This window comes from Lontra canadensis, unplaced genomic scaffold, assembly GCF_010015895.1.
Source record: "Lontra canadensis isolate GAN:19392208 unplaced genomic scaffold, GSC_riverotter_1.0 scaffold84, whole genome shotgun sequence".
Classification (NCBI taxonomy): Eukaryota; Metazoa; Chordata; class Mammalia; order Carnivora; family Mustelidae; genus Lontra; species Lontra canadensis.
The window spans coordinates 2,675,368-2,698,516 of NW_022631078.1; the positions used below are offsets into that span (position 1 = coordinate 2,675,368).

Below are 23,149 nucleotides of genomic sequence, written 5' to 3' on the forward strand. Positions count from 1 at the left end.
CTTCCATCGGTTCCGATCGAGGGGATCCGAGGGCCGGTCTCAGGTTCACAGACACAGGAAGACACACGGGGAGCTTCATCTAACCTGGCAGAGCCTCCCACTGCAAAAAGCCGCCGCCTCAAGAGGCGGATGTCCGTGTGCCCCATGCCTTGGCCGTGCGGGTGAGCCGGGCTGTGACGGCGGTTCCTGGGGCGGCGGCCAAGCGGGACGGGGCTTCCCACGCAGCCGTGGCCGTCCTCTGGGAACCCGGCACTCTGGCTGGAGAAGATGCTGCTGGGCTGCCAAGCCCCGGTCGGAGACGGGCCCCGACTCCAGGACTGGGCGGCTCTGTCTCATTGGCTTGAGCCCCCCCACCCCCGCTGATCGGGGAAACCACACATTTGCACAGTGCTCTGCGCTGATTTCCACGTCACACGTAATGACCCGAGAATCTTTTTAACAAGATGAAAGGACACACACACCTCACGTGTGTAGGTACTCCTGCCCCCCGGCTCGCGGGCTTCTTGCAGCGTCCTCATGCCCAGCGGGCAGAGGCGGGGGCACTGAGGCGGCTCCAGTGAGGGCCCACGGAGGGGAGGAGGTGCCTCCAGATACGCAGGTCCGGGAGCAGGAGGCAGAGCTGAGGAAGGGAGCCTGTCCTGGCTCAAGGGTCCGTGTGAGCCGGCGGAGCCACAGGGTGGCCACGTCCCCGCCAACCACACGCCCGGGACAGGTGTGCCTCCGCATGGGTCGGGGACATGTGGGAAGCCTGTGTGGCCCCGGCGGAGCCCCAGGCAGGCCAGTCCGGGACCGTCTGCACTAGGGCTCTGAGCCCAGTGACCCCAGACCACGGGAAGCCATCAGCTGAGCAAGTAACCCCCGGAGATCTGAGAGGCGGCAAGGAGGCCGCGGAGCGAGCTTCAAGGACTCTGATCACAGACGCTGAACCCACGGGTCCTGACGGCCCAGCGCAAGGAGCTCCGTCCTCAGCAGCAGCCTGTGTGGCACATCCCCAGGGCTGCAGGGCCCTGAGCGCCACAACCCCAGCAGTACAGCACACGGCCCCGAAATGCTCTCTTCCAAGAGGTTGGAGATGTGGAGCAGGCCCGTTGCTCGGCTCCTCACCCTGCTCCCAGCCTGCTGGAGCCAGAGCCGCACGGCCACTCAGCCGGCACACAGCGTGGTCCCCCGTTCAGTCTCGAGCAAGAGAGCAGGGACACGCTAAAGCCCGAGGGACGTACGATTACAGGAATAAAGCCAACTTCAAGAAGCCCCGTGGGGACACAGACTTCACAGGTGAGGGCAACAGTTCACTTCTTATCTCGTCTATGTTTTATTTTCTTTCACTCAATAGAATAGGATTTTTGCATTTCAAAGCAGGTATGAGATGATGGCCACCTCCTTCCGCCCTGGCACCGGACAGCAGGCCTCTCTCCAGAGGGTCTGGCTCTCAGCTGCTGTGCCCTGGTGGCTCCAGGAGGTGGGCATTTGGCAAGGACGCTCCCGGGCAGGGCCCCTGAAGGGCCAACACCCTCCCTGGCTCTCTTTGGTATCTCAGGAAACAGAGGTGGCAGCCCCCCACCCCGGCCAGGCCCTGGCCCTCGTCTGACGCCCAGTCCCGTCCTGCTCCCTGGAGGGCAGGGCTGCCCAGCAAGACCTGTCCTTGGCCCCGGACCTACGGGCCCCGGCGGGGTGCGGCCCGCTGCGCCGGCCCTGGCTCACTTCTTGTAGTGATTGGGGGCGTCCGCGAAGGCAAACTTCAGGCGGTAGGCCTCGGCCAGCAGCAGGCTGATGTCTTCATCGCCCCAGTGGGCCGTGGGCAGGTTCTGAAGGAAGAGCAGCAGCTCCTAGGGGGAGAGAGACAAGCCCAGGTCAGAGCAGGTGACCAGCTATGGGGCAGGGGCTGCAGATCAGGGGATCCCCTGGGTGGGGACTGGCTGGCAGTGGGCTCTGCCCACGGTGGGTACGTGCTGGGTGGGTGGGGACATGCCAGGCAGCCCCTGCCACTCTCCCTCAGTCAACACTCAGGGTTTCCAGGGAAAACCAGGCTGGAGACCCACAGCTGACCCAGCCCACCCAGGCTCGCCAGGCTGGGCACTGAGCTCACCCCCCACAGGACACAGGACCCGTGTCGAGAGCTCACAGTTTAGAAACCAGAGAGAAGGATACTGAAGCAAGTGCTAGAAAGGACAAAATGACCAGGGCCATAGTGATGCATGAGACCCATAGCCTTGCCCACTGACCAGCTTTTCTGAGGGACTGTGGCCCTCGTCCAGAGCAAGCGGGAACCCCCCTAAGGGCAGGGTGGATCTCGGGGAGCACAGGTCCCAGCACCTGGAGGGTTTTGGCAGAAGTGGGGAGGGCTATGTGACCAGGATGGCTTTCTGGGCTAGGGCTCTCAGAGGAGAAATGGGGGACTGGGCCAACAGGTCAGGGCAAAGCCTGAGGCCAGACTCCCTCTCAGGAAGTGGGCCAACACTGTGTGGATAGCCCGGCCGGCCCTGGTTCTGGAGCACTGGAGCCTCCCCTCCAGCCTGCCCACCCCCCAGAACCAGATCTGAGGAAGCCGGAAGGGTGGCTGGGGTTTCAGGGTGCTGGTGCTGCCCCTCGGAGGCTACTGGCAGAGGACGGGTGGCAGACAGGGCATCTCACTTGAGCTGCCGCACCCTGGCTGCCTGGAAAGGGGCAGCTCTGGGAGACTCAACCGGGTGCCGTCCACCGAGCCTCCTTTCCCCACAAGGCCGGGATGGGGTGCACAATCAGGGGGTGCTAGACAGGACGGATGATGCATTCACATCCCAGTCCAGTCCTCAGTAGAAACCCCTCTGCTAGCCCCACGCCCTGCATCTGTAGGTTGGGGGTGGCCACGCCATCCCACAGAGCGGCCGCTGGGAGCACTCAGGCCACGGACTCAACAGCAGGTCTGGACCCAGACCCTGGCTGCTCTGCCATCTGGCTGTGAGGCCAGCCCAGCCACTGACTGCCTCGCGGCCTCAGGCTCCTCATCTGCAGAATGGGGTCCCAGTTCCCACCAGGGAAGGCCAGAACCTGGCGTGGAGCGACGCGGCGCCATGGGTCTGTGAGCCATGCAGAGCCCTCCCCCACCGCGAGACGCACCCCACGACTGTCCCCCGCGGTCAGCTCACCGCGGCTGCTTTATCCCCTCCTCAACCCCATTTCCTTTTGCATTTTGGATACTTTCTGGGGGCCTTTAAATTGAATTCGTGGAGCACATTTCTCTGGCAGAATGTCCCCAGGGACAGATCAACGTCAATCCGCTGTCTTTCACCATTAGCTGCAACTTACACGGACGCCAATCCAATTCTGAGCAGGTCGTAAATAAATACCTTTGGTTTTATTTTTAATCCACTTCGCTTCATATTATCATGACCTCGCTACTTGCAAGGTGAGAAGCAATGCCCTCCCATTACGGTACCTCACCGACTCCCCGCACACGCACTCAATTTCAGAATCTAATTTAGTCCCCCAGGCTCCCTGGATGGAGGGAGAATAGAAATGCCCAGCGCTTCACAGTCTGCAATGCTAAAGAAGGAAAAATCTATCCGAGTGACCTTTACGGGAGGCGAGGAACCAGCCCAACGTGGCCTTAAATACAGATTTCGCTTTCAAAAGGGCCTTTCTTATTTATGCACGGGGCAGAGTGTCTCCGATGCGGGAACCACGGCCCGGCGACTGGCCACGGGCTGCCTGGCACTGCCCGCACCATTCGGGCAAAGGGCCATCGCTCATAAAGCTGCCACCAGTCACATCGCAGGGGGTTCGGCCCTCCTGGGGACAGTGGGCCTGTGGAGCAGTGGCGGGGCCGATAGGCCGAGTCAGGGCCCGTCAACAGCCCAGTCCCGCAAACCTAGAGGGAAGCAGGTCCACAGGCAGCACTGCCCAGTGGCAGACATAAAAAGGAGAGGAAGGTCTGCCCAGGACACCGATGTCCACAGTCAGACGGGTCGGGTCCCAGTGATGCTCTCCCCATCCTGCTGCGCGTCAGCAGGGCTATGCGAGAGCACATTCTGGTTCCTGCACCTTCCGCTCCCCGTCGGCCCATCGACGCGCTGTCCACGGTGACACCGTCATGACGGCCATGAGCAGTGGAACCGTCCCACCCGGATGGCTGGAGGTCTGCAGCTCTAAGCCCTGCCCCTGGGTCAGGATCCTCCCGGGGAGCTCGAGAAAGCTGCTGGCACCAGCATCCAGCCCAGCATCGCAGGATGGGCCCGGACACGCTGTCCCGCCTCTCGGTAGAAAGAGCAGCTGGGACTCTGCACATGGACGGCCCATCCCGAGCGTGTGGGTCAGAGGCGGTCTTCCCTCTGTCTGGGCCGTCCCCCAGGGAGGCCCCCCAGTGCCAGGTGGTCCCAGCGGAGTCACACTCACGCGGCAGCGGCGCGGGCAGGGGCATTGTCGCAGGCCCCGGACGTGGGCCTGGCGTGAAGGTCAGCAGCTCACCATCGCAGACACGCCGCGCGGGCCACCTTCCAGACGGAAATCTGCCGCTGCCTACTCCTGCCTCTGGGTGGGTTCCACGAGGACCTTCCAGTGTTAAAGCTCAAATGATGTTCTGACTTTGGGTCCTTCCACCAAAAGCTTGTATTTTTCCAGTCAGAGGAAGGACACTGCCATCTACAAAGCAGGATGCTCTCTGCGCGTGTACACCTGCCGCAAAGGACGAGTGGGGACACAGCGGTATGCTTGGGCTCCCGTACAGCGCGAAGGGGGCGCTCCATGACACCAGAGCGGCTGGTCTGGTTGGCCCCTTGCAGAGGCTTCCGGGAGGGCAGGCACAGTGAGGGCGGCAGCGAGCCACAGCGCAGCCGTCCTAGCCCCGGCCACACCGCCACCACGACCGCACGGCCCTCTGTCACGGGGTGATCGCTCTCCTCTGTGACGTCCTCAGGCCCGTGCACCGCCACAGCCCTGAAACAAAACGGCCAGCGCGTGGTGGCAGTCAGGGAAGAGTCCGCTTGGCAACCCAGAGAGTCAGCGGAAAGTGCACACTTGAAACGCTGCGAAACCGCCAGGGTTCAAACCCCAGTCATGCCTCAGCTGGTCCTGGGACCCTGGGCAAGCCTCCCGGCGCTATTCCTCAGTTTCCCATCTGTAACTGGGGACAGCAGTGCCCCTCCCTCCGTGTTGCTAGCAGGTGCCAAGTGCCCGTGACGAGGCCAGCACACACCACACACAAGCTAGGCGTCCCCATTGCTGCTTGTCCTAGTCACGGCTACTCAGTCATTACTACCGTAATTACCGCGAGTAGCCAAAGCAACAGTTGCAGCGGCCGGCGCGTTTCTGATAAAAAAGTGAGCATCTGGGGGGAAACAGGTAGTTGAGGAGATGGGTTCAGTAAGAAATCGAGCTCCAGTGGACGATCCGCCCGGGAGTGGGGAGGGGGGCAGGACGGCCTGCCACAGGTACTGGGGTGAGAACCCCCAGCCCTGGACGGGGTGCCCCAGAGAGCACCCGAGCCCCCAGGGTGGCACCGAGGCAGCACCTTCTATGAGGGCTGGCGAACCCAGGAGAACGCTGCTTTTCAGTCTCTTTGGCTCCGACCTTCAGCTTCTCAAGCCAGACACAAAATGAACCGTATTTAACTCAAAATCCTCCCAAAGGTCTGACTGCGTGTGAGCTGCGAGGAGCATCGAAGGAAAGACCATCATTCTGCCTCTGTGCCAGGACCACCCACTGCCGACTGGCGTCCCACAGCTGCGTCCAGGGTCAGAGCTGACCGCTGGATCTCTGCAGGCCGTGCGGCCTCCCCTAACTGGGCGACAGCCCCCACGCCCTCGCTGTGCAGGGCCCCCGGCCCAGGAACACACCTACGTCCCAGGGAAGGTGACCGGCGCTCCCCTGGGCAACGGGAAGTAGGTCTGTCTGCGGAAGAAAGGCTGTGGCATGGCCAGCACCAGTGGCGGAGTGAACGGGAGAGAAAGGCACGGGCGAGAACCCAGGAAGGGCAAACGCTCCCGACCCCACACATACGTCCAGCCATCGGCCGGTGACCGCACACACCGAGCCACCGGCACAACGCAGCAGCAGCCAGCAGCTCTGCCCCAGGGGCCCGGCCTGCAGGCGCACCTGCGCCCCGTGTGAGCGGAGGTGGGTATCGGGTGACACGTCACTGACCACAACGCGGATGACGTGTGGTCCTGAGCAGAGTCACAGCCAGGCCTCCCGTCTGCCTGGCCACCGCAGAGCCCTGCGGGGTGCGTGCCAGGGAGGGTGCACCCCGGACGTCCGGCAAGCCTGCACAAAGCACTGTGGAGTGCGTCTTCACGGCTTTTATGTGGATTACAGGTTGGAAGACTGAATTTTGGATTTCTGGGCTCAATACAAAATGCATTATTTCCCCCGGCTCTATTCCACTTCGAGAGGCGGCCAGAACGTTCATGGTCTCCCCCGCGGCGGGGCTTAGAGTGCGTCAGAGGGCACTGCTCTACGGAGCACGAAGAGCCCCGCGTCCCGCCGGGCACCGGGCCGGCAGACGGCGCGCACCTGGGCCTCCCTCCTCGGGGCCCTCTGGCAGCAAGAACGTCCCAGAAGGCTCCCACGGGCAGCGGGAAGGGCAGGACCGCCTGGGGCAGAAGCTGCCAGCACCTGCCCCTCCGCGGGGCACCGAGCACGGAGGTCGGCCTGCAAGCGGCTCCAGGCGGGGGTTTACGAACCGCCAGCTCGCAGAGATGAGTTTGTTACTCAAACCCCTTGCATTCTGTGCAGTGGTTACAGCGTCCCCAGCGTCCCGGGTATGGTGGCATCCATTGAAGCCGATGGCGATATTTAAAATGTGAGCTTATTCCTGGAAGCAGTTCAGAACTAAGTGGACACAGGCCGGGCTCTTGCCTCCGGATTCGAGGAACACTGGCTTCCCGCTGTCTGCTGCTACGACACTGACCTTTCCAGGAAGGTGTCACGAATGCTCACGGGTCACTGCCAAGTGTTCCACATCTGCAATCCACGGGCTTCAAGGGCGTCTTCATCAATGCACGGACGTGTTCACAGCACAGATTCTCCCCACTCCCCACGGGCTCCACTGAGCTCCTCAGTGACAGAGGGGACACTGCCCGGCTCAAGCCGGCCAGGTAGGGTGGGTGGGAGTAAGGACAGAGGTGGCTCCTGGTCATGGCCCCCTGCATAGTGTCCCTCCCTGGGAAGGCAGAGCCAGGGTTTCCAGGAAAAGAGGTCACCCTGGAGGCCAAGGCTTAGGTCAGAGCACTCTGTTTCCCCAGCACATCCTGCTGGGGAGCTGTGTGGATCCTACAACATCTCCACAGGGCAGCGACCATCCAGATCTATGCAAGGTCCAACCACAGCCCTTATCACCTGAGATCCTAGACAGCCTAGGCCCCAGGGGACTCAAACATCACAGTGCTCAACTGAGAGCAGCAGGGCGTGTGTCCAAATAAATGTAACTTCTGCATGGGCGGGTGGACGGACGGACAGACAGATGGACAGGTGGATGGTGAATACAGAAGTGGATAGATGGATGGAGGGAGGGAGGGAGGGAGGGAGACGGGCAGATGAGCGGATGGACAGAGGGAGGAATAAGTGGATGGGTGTTTGGATGGGTTGGTTGGAGGGAGAGATGCGCAGGTGGGTATGTGCATGGATGTGGATGGGCAGGCGGACAGATGGATGGGTAGGTGAACGGATGGGCGGATGAGTGGAGGGATGGGTGGATGAGTGGAGGGATGGGCGGACGGGTAGACGAGTGGATGGGTGATGGGTCCATGAGTGAGTGGGTGGGGAGACGGAGGGATGGATGGTGGGTGCGGGGGTGGGTAAGCAGGTGGACAGATGCGCAGACAGGCGGTGGGTGGCAGGTAGGTAGACAGATGGAAACATTAACAAAACCTCCGGGACAGACCTGAAAGGAGCCCCCATGGCTCTGTCCTTCCCCCTCCAGAGTCTGGAGGCGAGCTACTTCCACGAGCAGCCAACAGACCCCAGCTGCGCTCCCAGGGCCTAGTGGAGGGCCTGGCGCAGAAGCAGCTTCTGCTGCTTCTGTACAGTTAGCACCGTGAGAATGAGCACATCGCACGGCAGGAACCACCGTTCCTGAGTAACACCGTCAACCAGTGCGACTCAGGGAGTTCTGCAGGGAACAGGGAATCTGACACACAAAACCGTTGTCTTTAAGGCACTGGCCCGATCATTTTCTTCCATCCTCCCTCCTTCAGGAAACACCACAAACTACCCAACTTTTCAAAGAAACCCCTTAGACACAAGCAACAAGACCAAGCCCCTTGACATAGACATTTGGTAAAATCTCCTCTAGTTCCTTTTCTTCTTGCAGGATCCTGGGGCTCACTTCTCACTGGGGAGGTCGGGAGGGGCTTCCTGAGGCAGTGGCGGAGGGCAGGAGGACCCAGGTGTGGAGCGGGACTGCCCCAGGGTCAGGATCAGCTGTGTGACCCTCGCCAGGGTAATCTCTTTGAACTCCAGATCTGGGGACAACAGCCCTCTGCTAGGGCTATTTCGAGGACTGAAAGTGTGCCTGCGAAGGGCACGTGAGCCCCACAGAAGCCAGCCAAAGTGGGGGGATAGGACCTAGGGGGACAGCTCCTAGGAGGCCTACAGTGAGCCCCTCCCTCTGGAGACCACGACAGGGGCAACAAGGCAGTCTGATCACGGTGCAGGCTACGGAATGACGGGGCCAGCCCTACCAGCACAGTGCTGGAGTCTGAGCCCCAGGCCCCTCCAGATCAGCACCTGTTCAGGCTGCCCCTGGGCTGGCAACTGCAAGGGGCACATTTTCCAGGGAGGTTGCGTTTTCACAGCATTGACAAGGCGCCTCAGCGCAGAGAAGCGAATGGCCACTGGCCTGCCACCGGGCGTGGGCCAGAGCTGCCACAGAGACCCCCAGCAGTGCGCCCTGGGGGCTGCTGGGGCTGCAGGGAGGGAGAGCCAGGCAGGAGCACCCTCCCCTCCAGGCCTGGCCGGCTGCCAAGCAAGGGCAGCTCCCAGGTACACCGGCCACTTCCCGCAGTAGCCCCGCTCGGCAACACTTGCCATGATGGAGGGACCCGTCTGAAAACAAGTGGCGCCAACTGGGAAGCAGGGCCTTGGAGAAGGAGACGACTCGGCACACACCACTTGGAGCCTGAGCAGTTTGGTTTTTTCAGTTCATCTCTACATATGCACAGCTCAGTTTCTGCTCAGAATGATGTCCGCCGCTCCAAGGAGGACAGCCGGTGTCAAAACTGCTGGGCTTCCTCTGGGGTGTCACTGCTGCTCCCAGACACCCACCTCCGGAGTGATAGCGGTGTCATCCGATAACGACTGTAAGAAGATATTAACGTGGCAGGGAGTGCCGGCGGATCACAGGCTGGTATTTAGGAGTAAGACTAATCAAGAGTGATAATGTAACCCGAGATGTCACTTTACTTGACTTTGTGACAGGTGCACAGGCTGGTATGCACGTTTGGGCAGGAATTAAGTTTATTACAAAGGGATTACTTGGAGACATAAAACATGGCACTGGGAGCGGAGCTTCTCCCGTGGCAACACCTGAACACCAATGTGCACCCGGGTGGAGGCAGCCCCACCGTGGGCACCTCGCGGCGAGCGCCGGGCCCTGTGCTGGGAAGATAGCCGGAGCACTGGCGAGGGCATCCTGCGGCCGTGGGGCAGGCTCCCCACCCTGAGAGTCCCAGGCAAGGTGGCTTCACTCTCTGAAGCCTCCCACGGGAGCACTGTGGGAGCACGGGTGCTGAGGCTGCCTGCAGAGGCCCAGAGGGCAGTGACCCCGCTGGGAGGAAATGCAGGAGCTGGACCCCTGCAGGGCAGCTCACAAGCCAGGAGCCATGTGCACCCAGGGCCAACCCAGCCTTGGCTAAGTCACAGGGCCCAAATCCAGGCAGGGCCACCAGCTGGGACAGGCAGACTGAGCCAGCCCTGTGTGTGTCCCAGGTTTTTGTCAAACAAGGCAGCTGGAGGGACAGAACTGTCCCCTACAACCCTGAAGGCCCCCCGGGGAGGCGCTCTACGGACATACCAACCAGGTCAACGGGAGAAGACAAAGTCTCCCCAGAAGGACAGCGGGCCGGGCAGACACACACTGCCCAGCTGCATGACCCATCCCCAAGGGGAGCACATCCAGGGACAACAGCCTGAGCCCTAAGTCAGAACACACACCGCGCACAGCAAGACGGGCCAGACACCGTCACAGCCGCTTCCGTAAGCTGTAACTCCAGGCCATTCTTTCTCAATGAGGGGCCAGGAGTGACCCCGACACACTCCGCCTGCACGGTGCCTTCACTCCCGTGTCCCTGGGGACCCAGAGCCTCCGAGCTATGGGGGGATTAGGAATCCTATTATGCAGCCATGACACTGATGACTCACTCTGCAGAGCGCCCCCCTCCCGGCATTCACCCTGAGAGGGGGCTGGGACCCTCCGACGGGTGGACACACTGAGCCCCACTCAGGAAGCAATCTGGTCTCAGCCGTGAGGTTCACGGAGGGTGCAGAGTGTGGGGCTTGTGGCAGAGGCACCCCAGCCTCCCCGAGGTCAGATGGAGCCCTGGGAATGGCTGCCCCAGTGCAGAAGGAAAGATGGGGCCCTCAGCTCCCTCAAAAGGGCCAGCAAGAGTCCCACCTCTGGCCTCGAGGGCCAGCACGGTGACCACAGGCCCCGGGGCTCAGCAGCAGCCTGTCCACACTGGGCGTCCCCAGCGTTCCAGATTCTGGCTGGACACCACTACCACCGCCAGCCCAGATGAGAATCAGACACATGAAATAAGCTACGAGCAAATACTTCCTCTTTGCATGAGGAATTAAAGATCGATGCAACTTCCGTGTGCTTTAGCACAAAAAACAAACACCCTAAAACTGAATTGAGAAATCCTATCCTGTTTGCCCTGAAAATCCTCAAACTAATTAGGGTAAGAGAATGAACTTGCCATGCAGTCCGAGGGCTCTCTGGACTGGACGTGGGTTGTGAGGCAGCCCGCCCTCTCCTCCCGCTCGTCCACTCATCTCCCTCCGTGTCCCCTCAGCAGACCTTCCACGCCAGCAGACGGGGTGAGGCCTCAGCCAGGACCCCACAGCCAAACATGTGTGCCTCATGCTAGAACCTACAGGGGCACAGGAAGCTCTGACAAGGGACCTGTGGTGACACTGGGCCCCTGGGACTCCCTGATGGGGGGGTCTGGGTCGGGGGCTCTGGTGGGAAGGGGCTAGCACGCTGTCGTTGTCACTTTGTCTGGACGACAGAGCGAGGGCCAAGGTGTATGGGCCCCCTGCAGGATTCCCGCTCGCTGACGCTATCTGAGCAACTCGCCAGTGCCAGTCACACCGGGAGAAGCTGAGTGACCACTCAGGGTCTCATACGGGGTGGTGGCTGGGAGGGTCCAGCCCAGGAGTGCTGAGCGGCCTGGGCCTTCTGTGCCTGTGGCCCCAGGCTCCGGGTTCAAGGAGGCACATTACAGCCTGACCCCTAGAGGCCCCCTGCCAACTGAAACGGGCCGTCCCTGGGAAGGACCCTGAGCGGGGGTCGAGCGGGGGTCGAGCAGGCGCTGCAGACCGCAGAGGGGAGCCGGCGGGGGCACACAGGCAGCAGGAGGCCGTGCGAAACTGGAGTGAGTCGCAGCCCTAACGGACCCAGCTGCCACCCGCCCTCATGGTCCTTTCACTCCGAGGGGCTTCACTCCCACTGCAAGTGGGGATCTTAGAACCTCAAAGTCACCCTCTCCATCCTTCTCCACTGCACAGTCCCAGGGGCCAGCCTGCCCCCCAAGCGGGTCTTCCTGGCCAGTCTCTTCCGGTGCAGACGGTGCTGGCGGAGCACAGGCCTGGCGAGGAACAGACCGCGGCTCCCCTTCATGCCTGAGACCCTCACCAGCAGAGAGCCCGGGAGGCTCGGGGGTGCACAACGGCCACATCAGACACTCAGGCCCTGGCTACACAGGCACAGAAAACACAGGGAGTGGACAAAACTGCCGTGGGGCAGGAGGGGCTTTCCACAAAGAAGGTCCAGGAGCTTGGCAAGCAACCAGCAAAGCTCAGGTTTGGCGAGAGGACACAGCCTCGGGGACACAGCTCTCTCTTGATTCCCCGTCCAGCCTTGCAGCCGAGTCCGTCCCTTTTCTCAGCCTCTCTGCCACGCCACCAGGGCTAATTCTGAGCGAGGCCGCCCATAGGAGGAGGGCCCCCAAGGAACGCGGGAAGTCAGGGGGCTGCCCAGAGCCAGCACGGCAGCCGGGCATGCCTTCCTGAGACGGCTGGCCTCCCGCACTGCCCACGGGCGGCCCACTCCCGGCCGGCACCACCGTATTTCTGCACCAGATCTGATGAGGGTCCGTGGGCGCGCGGCGCAGCAGGCAGCGCGTGACAGCTGAGAGTGAGACATTTCAATAAGGCCCAAGATGTAATTACATTTCTTCAGGGGCTGAACAGATGAGCTTCTCCAAGTTTATCTGCCTCAGATATCAAACACCATTAATGAGATAATAAGGGCCTTTCAATTAATGATTTGAATGGTGGGTGTAATTTTTTCCTTAATGGCAAAACTAATTCACAGGCAGAATGGAGCAGAGAGTCATCGGCAAAACCCGCGATGGGACGTCGGCTGTCCTCTGCCCACCTGGAGGCAGCCAGTCTCACAGCGGCTCGGGCCAGATGGCTGGGCTGGGCACAGGCACACGACCCAGGCTCAAAGGAGGGGGATTGAGACCTGGGGCTGAGATGAGACCCTCCTCTAGACAGGAGATCCTTCCTTTGTGAAAGGGGGAGGAGGGGACACAGCCACATCCCAGGTCGGCTTGACGACCCAGGGATTTACGACAGGGCACGGGGGATGTGTCCCCTGCAGCCGGCCTGAGCTGTTTCCCGCCAGCAAGAGCACCAGGGGCTTACAAGGGTGGGTACGAAGGTTCGCTGCTCTCGGCTTTCCTGCCTGTAGCAGGAGGGGATGCCAGGCGGGGCCCAGGGCAGCCTGCACAGCCCGACTACAGATAGAGATGGAGTGTCCTGGGAGCAGCCCGCAGGGCCAGGTGCTGCGCAGCATCTCCCCACCGCGGCACAGCCGGACCCCCGGAACTTCAGGGGCATCCTCTGGCAAACACTGAAAGCTGGACTGCGGGTGGCCGGCCCCTGTTGTCCCACACATAGGCTGGGGGTACTGGGACGGTGGCCCAGGACGAATCCCAGGGACCTGCGGAGGCTCCGCCCCTCAGAAGCAGACCAACGCGCAGCCATAAGTCACATCAAGCACCATTTTAAAGGAAAACATGGAAGGATTTCTGTGATTTTGCTTTGAGATTAGCTGCCAGGGCCCTGGTGAAAAGCATCTTGGCTTTCAAGACATCCTGTGCGCCCCTGGGCTCTGCCATGGAGTGATGGAGTCTAACCCAGTCTGTGCTCAAGGACCAGCAGATCTGGAAACCGTGAGGCTGCATGGCTAGCGGAATGGACAGGACGCTATTTGCTACGTCACCACCTGAACACTTGCTAAGGTCACTTTCCAGAGCCCAATTCTCTCAAGTCCCACAGAGCACACATGGCTCCCTGAGACACAGTGGCCCCCAGGCCCCACGCTCACATACCAGGCCCTGAATGAGGCCAGATCTCGAGGTGAACTCAGCGTCCATCCCAGGGAGGTCAAGGGCTTGATTCCAACAGAAACACAACCATTTGCTTATCCTGACATGAGTCACTTAGGTAACGTGGCATTTCCACAAATGCATCCCTGACTCGTCCCACGTGGCTGGGCGGTGACAGCCCGGACCCCCGACGAGCCCATCAAGGACGGGAGCGACCCTCTCCCAGCAGGCAGCACTAAGCTGCTGGGGACGAGGACAGCCAGCACTCCAGGCAGGCCTCCCAAGGAGATGAGGTGCACAGCCAGGTGCAGAGAAACGCAGGCCACTCGGCTGGGGGGTGGGGGAGAGCAGAGACTGGAGCCAGGAGGGCGCCATGTCCTGGCCGGGTCGTGGAAGGCCCGACAGCGGAGCTGGGTCGTGCCAGCTTCCTGGAGTCAGGGGGAGCTGCGGCTGCTGCACGGACCCCGGGGCGTGACAGTCCAGCTCAGCAGGGCAGTGGAACCTTGAAGCCTGACCGGCTGGGGGCGGGGGGATCCAGTCTCACCAGCCGGGCTCCAGCAGGTGCTGCAACGGGCACGGCAGGTGGACAGGGAGCCCAGGAGGCCGCACGACTGTGCCCGTCAGGACACTCCCCTGCGGGAGTATGAGGGTACGGCAAGATCTTCAGCACGAGCAGGTAAGTGGGGTCAGAATATCAGAGCCAGAGGGAGGCGAGCAGACGCCACGCCTCCACGTGGGGAGAGCCTCTGTGTCCCTGGGGGCCCCCACAGCCCCCGGGCCAGGACTTCTGGGGCTGACGGCCAGGGTCCTGGGCTTTCAAAGGTTCTAGTTTGTTCAGATTCTCTGCACGATGGAGCAGATGCAAACAAAACAGATCAAACTCGGACGGATCAGAAATGTGGGCCGAACCGAAGCCCCCCTTCCCACAGGCACCCCAGGGCGAAATGCAGCAGCCATTCATAACGTACGGCAGTTTTCTCAGGGGAAAAGCTGGAGCCTTCCAGCGCACATGGGCTCACTGGCTGCTCCGGCTAGACAACGACCTGAATGTCTCCAGACGCCTAAGCTGGGGGGCGGGGAGGACAGAGAGTGGCAGAGGGGCTGGCAGAAAGGGGGCAGGTGAAGCGCCGGAGCCCACAGACACAGCTGGCATCGGGGCGGCGGCACGGGGCTAACGGAGAGAAAGCGGGGGCCGCAGAGGCCGACCACCGCTCCACGCTCTGCCCAAGTACACACGTGACGTGCTCCTCTTGGGCCTCCCTGGCTGTGGCCCTGATTGGGGGGCCCAGAGGCCCAGCTCTGCTAAAGCAGGAGACCAAGCAGCACCAGGAGTGCCAGGCCCTGAGGGAAGGGGGCTCTCCCGAAGCACAGGGGCCCTGGTCCCAAGGATAATGGGGTGCAGAACACCTGCCATCGACCTCCCGGGACACGGCACGTCTCAGGAGCTGCTGGGACGAGTCCGGGGACGGTTCGCGGGAACCAGGACAGCTGCGAACGGTGAGGCTGACAGATCGGGGGCAGGGCAGAACTAGGGGACCCCGCACGAGGGACGGTGGCACGGCCACGAGGAGCAGCCCCACCCAGCGTCTGGCCAGGGCCCCAGTGGGGGAAAGGGGTCCCACGGGGTCATGTGTGTCTGTGTGTGTGTGTCCGTGTGTGTGTCCAGCACGGCCTCGAGGAGGAGAGGCGCCAAGGAGCCGGGCGGCCAGTGGACGGGAAGAAGGCAAGTCTTCCTGCTGCAGAAAGTCGTGAAAGCAGAAAAACCAAGGAACAGCTCCTTACGGTGGCAGAGATAAACACAAAGACAGCACAACTTAAAAGGCCGAGAGTGGCCGCCTCTTGATCCGGGAGGAAGTGGGGAGAGGGGCATGCTTGGTAAAAACCCTTCCAGAACTTTCTGTCTCTAAGGATCACACGCGCGCGGGCACCTGGGGCTCTGCTGGTTAAGCGCCCGACTCTGCATCTCAGCTCGGGTGCTGATCTCAGGGTGGTGAGATCGAGCCCTGTGCTGGACTCTGTGCCGGGTGCGGAGCCTGCTTACAGCAAAATAAAATGAAAATAAAAGTAAAAATCACACACCAAACACCTTTAATACAATAAAAATCATCATGAAACGTATGTGACCGTGGCAAGAATACTTGGGGTCAGCCCCCCCCGCCCCCAAGCCTCTCCTCTCCGTGCCGGGAGCCACTCCGTGGAGCTCGTTTCCCTGAGTCTATGGAGACGTCTAGGAACTCCGCGGACAGCAGAGAGCGCCGTGGAAACGACGAGCCGGCACCTGCTTACCGCAGGGGTGCCAGGCTCCTACTGAACCCCCCGTAAGACAGGTAGTTCCCAGGAGGTGAGCAGAGACCCTCACCGACAGGACCCACAGCACGAAGTCCAAGCATCCCCTCCTAAGAGGCCGCGGTATTCGTTCGAGCGCAGTGTGAGAGGAGAGAGGAGGAGCGCAGGAGAGAGGAGGAACACAGGACGTCTGGAGGAGACGTGTGGACATGCCCCCGGCTCCGCTCTCGGGCTGGCAGGTCAGGGAAACATGCTTCCACTCGGGCCGAGAGTCACAGAGTTTGCCTGTCACGCACCTCCCTCTGAGCACCCTGAACACGGAGGACGGACGGGCGCCCTGGCTGGGGCTCCTGCTGTCTCTCCCGGAGCCAGGGGCGGGGACAGGGAGCGGCCTGCATGCTGCCCCGCCGTCACCGGGATCCCACAGGCTCAGGTACCCCCAGCTCAATCCCACAGGGGAAATGAAACCCACCGCAGAGCGAGATGATTTAGTTAAAATAGAGATATGTCTGAGGACAGTCATGGGAGAAAATCGATTTTCTCCAATCTTGTGCAGACTCCCATCTCCCTCAAAAAAATGCCTGGGGAATTCCAATCACAGCAAACAAAATAATCAGGGGAGGAGCGTCAGGGGCCGGGGGCCGGCGGGCAGATCCCAGCGACAGCAACAGCAGCAACAGGGGACGGGACAGGGACAGGAAGGGGTGGGTTAAGAGTGGACAGGACGGGACAGGACAGGATCCCAGCTCCTCCTGCCTCCCCCGTCATGGAGTCTCACCAAAGGCCGCTGCCACCCCACAAGGCTACCCCTGCAGGGAGCACTGGGGAGCCGTGGGGCAGACGCCGGGGCAGCGGGATGGGCAGCAGATAGGTGGGCAAGGAGAGGCCTGAGTCCCTTCAATCAGGGATCGGAGTCCGGCCCACACAGCTCAGGGCGCACGGGCCCGGGAAGACCACCTGTCCCAGGGAGACGCCCACCAGGTACATCCCCTGAAGCCGCTGCCCCTGGACTTGTCCCAGCAGAGGACACCGGCAGTGCCACCCGCCGTCATGACGGGGAGGGTGCAGCTCAGCCACACAGGAAACCCCAACGCCGCACAAACAGGGCCTTCCTCCGCGACAGTGGAAGCACCCGGGGTCTGGCTCCACCGGAGACACAGGAGGGTTTGCTTCATGACCACTGAAGCAAATCTCTGCGTGCAACGAAGACGGGCCTGTTGTTCAGAGATCAAACGGACGGGATCGATCCCTTCCCCTGCTGGGCTGGTCAGAGACTCCGAGTGTGCGCGTGTGTGTGCACAGCAGCTCCGAGCCCCTCCTCCGTCCATGGCCTCACGCACCCTCCAGCAACCGCATGAGCTCCGACGGCAGGGTACACCTGTTGTCCCCTTCTGACAGGGAAACTGAGGCCTGATGCTCCCAAACTGTCCCTTCACCGTCCCGCCTCCCCTTCCGGGTTGGTGGGTGGAGTCCCCAGATGCCCCTCGGCTGGGCACGGCTCCACAGCACAGGGGGCCACGCACCAGACACAACCTGCTTACCGTAGGGTGCCACGGCCACACAAGCCCCACACTCACACACACACAGCCACCCACGGGAGCGCATAACGGCACAACAGTCCACGTGAAGATTAGCTTTCAATTGACCTGATTTTGTCTTTAAAATGCCTTGAAATGATCAAGAAAGAGACAATTGATCTTTACTCTGGCATTTCGTGACATTTGCTGCTTCAGATGAACACAGGATGGAACGCAAACCGCGCAGAACCATCCACCCGCCACAGGGCGCCCAGCACTGCGGGACGGATCCGGTTTGACGGAGACCGGACCCCTGCCCGGGCCGCATCTGGCCCGCGAACTCATCCGCTGGAGGGGGCATGCATGCGCCAGGGATGTGGGCAGCGAGGGCTTGTCCGCGAGCATGAAGGAGCCCCACATGAAGGTGTGCAGAGCAGCGGACGCTGAGTGTCCTACCATCTGCTCCCCGCACGGCCCTGGGCAGGCCACTGCCCCATGTGGGGAGGAAAACTGCCTGGAGCGTCTGCACGGACTCTGACCTCTCTGACTTCCAGGCAAAGGGGACAGCGGGGTGGCCCAAAATGGACAGAGGCGCCACCCCAGGCCTCCCAGAGGCCTGGGCTGGCAGGACCCGCAGGGACACTCAGCAGCCTCCTGGAAGGGCTGGCACGTCCTCGGCAGCCGCACACAGCCGTCCCCCAGAGACAGTACAAATCCCCCAGGCGAGTGCATGCGGCTTCCCTCCACCTGCCTCCACAGGGAATTCTAAAGCTAGAGCTGAGTCTGAGGCCCGGAGGCCAAGCAGACACAGGTCCGAGCTCAGGAGCGTCTGCTCTGAGGCTGCCCACGAAGCTATGGCAGAGGGGAGCACCTGGGCCCCCATGGCTGGCGGATAGGCCACAGGGAGGCCACCTCGGGTCGCTCCTGCACGCCGGGCCCCGCACGGGCTCTGAGAAGCGCAGGCTTTGGGTGCTGCTGCTGCATTTCTCTCTCAGTCCGAGACGCCCCACAAGGCTGTTCCTGACCACAGATCTCTGAGGTCTGCAGGGGTGCACGCCGGGAGGCCTGCCGAGTGCAGGGCTGCGCCGGGCAGGGGCTCACAGGTCACATCCTAGACTGCAGCCCAGTCTGAACAGGGATGCTGCACAGCTGTGAGAGATGACCTCATCCACCCTGCCCCCATGGAAGGGGACAGGTGACAGGGCACAGAGAAGCCCCACCCAACAGAGAGCGCGCCCCGCAGGCTGGCTGCGCAGCAGACAAGAAGGCCCCATCCAGGCACCTTGGCCAAAGGAAAGGGATGGTCTCGACAGGCCGTGAGCAGCTGCAGAAACCGTTTTGGGGCGTGGGGGGGGTGGCCAGAGTCTATGCTCCTCCCTCTTCATGCCACCTTTCGACCTTCCACCTTCTCCCCTCGGTCCCCCTTTCAGGGAGCAGCCATCCCCACCCCAACACACACGGGCGCCATGCGTCACCGAGGGTTCTCAGAGGGCAGCACATGCTTCTTGCCTTTGAGGACCACAGGAGTGTCAGCATCACACATGTGCATGAGCTGAGCGACACATGGGGCCACAGGGATCCACTACAGAGGGCCACCTGCTGTGGGATCAAGAAAGGGCCCAGGTCGCAGAGGCCAGCACCCCTGAGCACTGGCTCTGGGCCAGACCCCTCCCCGACGGTCTCCCCTCCTTCACCTGGGAACGAACCCAAGGGGAAAGCCCCGTTGATCCCATAGTGAGAGGATGTGGAAAATGTTTCAGGAGTTCAGATAAGAAATAAGATATGCATAACGGCCCTGACCAAGACTCAGTAAGGCTAACGCTGTGATCAGCTTCTGTTCCGGCTTCTGTCTGTACACAGAACACAAGCACACCCGGGTCACCCTCGTATCTACACATACACGTCGATCAGCACGTGCGTCCCGCGTGTGCACGCGCAGATCTGCACAGTCTGCGTGCGCGTGCCGCGTGCGTGTTCACGTGCGGCTGGGCACCCGTGCGTACACACGTGCGTGCGTACATGAAACACATCTACACGCAGACGCATACAGATGCGTGTAGGTTCAGATCCTGCTTTTCCCCGGCACGGCATGTGCTGGGAGCGCGCTCCCACATCGGAGCCAGGCCCTGCAGATGGGACTCGGGGCAGCGGTGGAACACCGCAAGCAGCGAGAACTCCAGCCCAGAGACCCGTCCTCCTCACCCTGGATACGCGGGGTGTGGACGGGCTGTTTCCACACGACCATCAACGAGGGGCACTACCGGGTGCAGGAAAGGCTCCGACGTAAGTTACTGACGGCTGTCACCCCGCGGGAAGGAAGGAGCCTGCTTGCCCACGCAGGCCTCACCTGTGTTGAGGGGCCTCGTGGAGAGCGTCGCTGATGTCCCAGGTGGCGTTTCCCACCTCAATTCCTCACGACCGACCCGAGAGCCACGCATACCTGCCGGGCAGCTGCGTGAATTCTCCTGCGCACCGACCGCCGACCGCCCTCCGTCAGCGACTCACACGAGCTCTCCATGTTCTACCAACGTGGACTACATCCGGGGCCTGTCGGTGAGTCCCTTCCTGGTTTCCACCTGCCTTGGACCTCGGAGGATGCGTTTCAGAGGGACAGACGTTCGCGACGGCAAGGCTGTGCTGACCGCGGCCCCTCCAGAGAGCCGGCGTCTTCTCGGGTTGAGCCCTGGACTCTGGCCGTCGTCCGAGAACACCGCAGTGAGGGGTGCGGCCCTCGCACCACGGCTGGCCCCAGAGCAGGGGCGCTTCGCTGTCACTCCTGCTCCGAGAGCCGGACTCAGAGCAGCGGGGCCGCACACCAGGTCCGTCTGTCTGCTCTGCTTCAGTGTTGGCTTCGGGGGTCCTCGCTCAGGCAAAGGGTTTCTGATGCACCCCCACCTGCTCAGACACCCTCCTCCTCCACCCTGCGCCAGGCTCCGGGCCTCCCCCGGCAGGAAGCAGCAGGGCCTTTACAGCAAACACCAGTATGGGTGTGAGCTCACTCCCTGCAGAGTCCCCGCGTCCAGAAAACCTATTCTTCATGTCCCTGGCGTGTGTGTGTCTGCGCGCACCGGACGGGGCAGGAGCCCGGATCCTCTGCTGAACACGGATCCATCGTACCCCGGACAGGCGCGCGCTGCCAATGCAGAGGCGCTGTCCGCAGTGTCCCCTACATGTCGCTGGCTACTGACCATAGACATCTTCAGCGTGTTGAGATAAGGATTCTTTTGGTTCTATGTTAGGGTAGAGTTGTTTTTTCACTATTAAATGCAGGAAAAGCTATTACAGTTCATAAGAAATCATGAGACTAATGCCACCGGCTGTCGGCTAGGGCGTTCCACCAGCAGCGAGCAGAAGCGTTAGTGCAGCAGATGTGGCTCACGAGGGGCCTGGCCACAGGGCTGGTCCCCGGCTGGCATCCGGAACATGCTCTTGAGGTGCTCCCTCCATGGGAAAGCTGGAGCTCCGTGCCAGCCCCCAGACACCGCTGGTACAGCGTTCACAGTAAGCACCAGCTTTGCTTTGGAATCTACCATCTCGGTGACCTGCCCCCACTGAAAACCCTGGGCTCTCGGTGTCTTCCGGGCTTCCCACAGCAGAGACGAGGCTCCGCTCTGCGTGGCTCCCTTGGGGAGGGCACAAGGAGCCTGCAGCCCGCTCCCCTCACTCTCCTCCTGGGCACCTTCCCCCGACAGACCCAGCTGCACATCTTTGCCATGTCGTGGTGACAGACCTTGGCCATGAGTAGGACCCTATGCTGAGGCTCATGAGCCCCTCTAAGGGAGCCCTGCACACGTGGGATCCGGACACCAAAGGATGTGTCAAGAGCAGACCAGTTCAGAATTCCTGGGAAAAACTTTTTAACGGGATATTTTTATTTACTCTATTAACAGGTTAAATCTGCCGCTACTTTAGCGAGGACATTGGTATTTCTACCGCTAAGCGGAACTAGATTCTAGTTTCACTCCTGCAGGGGCTGCCCTTCATATTAATAAATGCAGAATTCCTCTACTCAACCCATGCTGACGTTCCTGCCTTCCCGGGTCAGGCGCTGGGCCGGGGCCGAGGGAGCCTGGTGAGCAGGACCGGGACGGGCCCTCACCGCACAGCGCTGCACACGGTCAGCTCGGTGTGCAGACAGACACACAGAACAGACAGAGGTCAGTAATAATCCAGAGTGAGACGGGCCAACAGGAGGGAAGCGCCCGGGCAGGCGGCTCTGAGCAACACAGGCCCGTTCTTCATCTCCCTCTGCAAGTCCCAGGGCACACGGCAACAGGGTCTGGAACGTTTGAGAGAAATCACTGGAAAGACGGGTTCTGACCTCAAAACTGTTTTTAAAGGTAAGACTTTGGAAAACGTTGGAACTTATCAAAAAATTCTGGGTCCAGTCAAGGGTTGTTATTTTCCTTCATCTTGCAGCAATTCCGGCATTTTCTATGCTCCCTAAATCTCTGCACTCTGCCTGCCCCAAACCCAGGAGGACAGCTGTTGGCTCCCGCGTGTCCGGGTCTGCGGTAAAGGCCGCCTGCTCCGCTGACATCTGTGCCTGCCTTCTACGTGAGGTGCTCTTTTTTTTTACGACTTTATTTGTCAGAGAGCGAGCGAGCACTAGCAGGGGGAGCGGCAGGCAGAGGGGGAAGCAGGCTCCCTGCTGAGCAAGGAGCCCGATGCGGGACTCGATCCCAGGACCCTGGGATCACAACCTGAGCTGAAGGCAGACACTTAACAACTGAGCCCCCCAGGCATCCAAGATGTTCTTAGTTCTATCATGAACCCCATTTCCTGACCCTTCATTTATGTGTACTAACCCTTTACCACCTTTATCACACGTCGACTTTATTTTCCCGTAGCTCACTTCTTGAGTTAAAAGGTTAGTATATTTTTAATGTTTTTACATAATAAAAGTACGTTGGCTGAGAGTCTGTGTTCATCATGTCTCATGTGTTCTTTTCTTTTCGGTAAGGTTTATTCGGGGGGGTGAGGCTTATTTATTTATCATCTGAGGGAGCGAGCCAGTGAGGATGAGTGGGGGAAGGGCAGAGGGACCACCTCAAGCCGCCTTCACCCCGAGCACGGAGCCTGACATGGGGCTCGATCCCACAACCCTGAGATCACAACCAGAGCCAAAACCGAGTCAGACGCTCAGCCGCCTGTGCCCCCAGGTGCGCCACGTCCCACGTGCTCTTAAAAGCCACCCTGTGTTTCCGAGGTCACTTTCTTCCTGCGCGGCTCCACAAGACCTACATGCCCAATTCTTCCGTTTCAACTTGGCCAGCATCTCGCCGGAAAGGGTCACGCTCAGCAAATACAGCCCGCGTCACTCCAGCTTTCCAGACTTGGACGCTTACCGCTGAGGGCAGAAGATCCGCTCTGCAAATGTTCCACAGAAACGTGGAAGACGCGACCGTGGTCTGCACAGCCCTCACTGCCCAGAGCTCTCCGGCTGCCCCGGCCTCTGCATCTAGACTCGCAATAACCTCCCTCTGCTCCCGATCAGACCCGCCATGTCTCCCCCTGCGCTTGCTTCATCTGAGTCTGTTTCATGCGGTTCTGAATTCAAGTCTAACCTACAGAGACAGCACAACACACAGATCAAGGCCTCAGTGAAGAAGCCCTGGGCCCACGCTCCCCGAAGCTTCCGTCCCACCGTGAAGCCCCGAGGCGCTGCTCGGACCACATGTGACATCATCCCCCCCTGCTCTGTTTAACATTTCCTCCTCACGGCCTGATGGGAATCATGCCAGCCCTGTTTCCTTCCCGTGTGTGCCCCCTGCCCGTGGCCGCCCCTCCCCCGGCATGTCGTAAGGTCCCTAGGTC

At 61.1% G+C, this 23,149-nt stretch overlaps 1 protein-coding gene across 2 annotated transcripts in view; it reads right to left on the minus strand.

The window, feature by feature from the left end:
- Nucleotides 1-1,299: 1,299 nt before the first annotated feature.
- Nucleotides 1,300-23,149, minus strand: part of TBC1D22A (TBC1 domain family member 22A) — a 289,882-nt gene continuing 268,032 nt past the window's right edge. For both annotated transcript variants that reach the window (XM_032882758.1, XM_032882759.1), the window contains exon 13: nucleotides 1,300-1,826. In XM_032882758.1, the coding sequence (XP_032738649.1) occupies nucleotides 1,698-1,826 (129 nt within the window). In that variant the 3' untranslated portion in view covers nucleotides 1,300-1,697. The remainder of the gene's footprint in view (nucleotides 1,827-23,149) is intronic.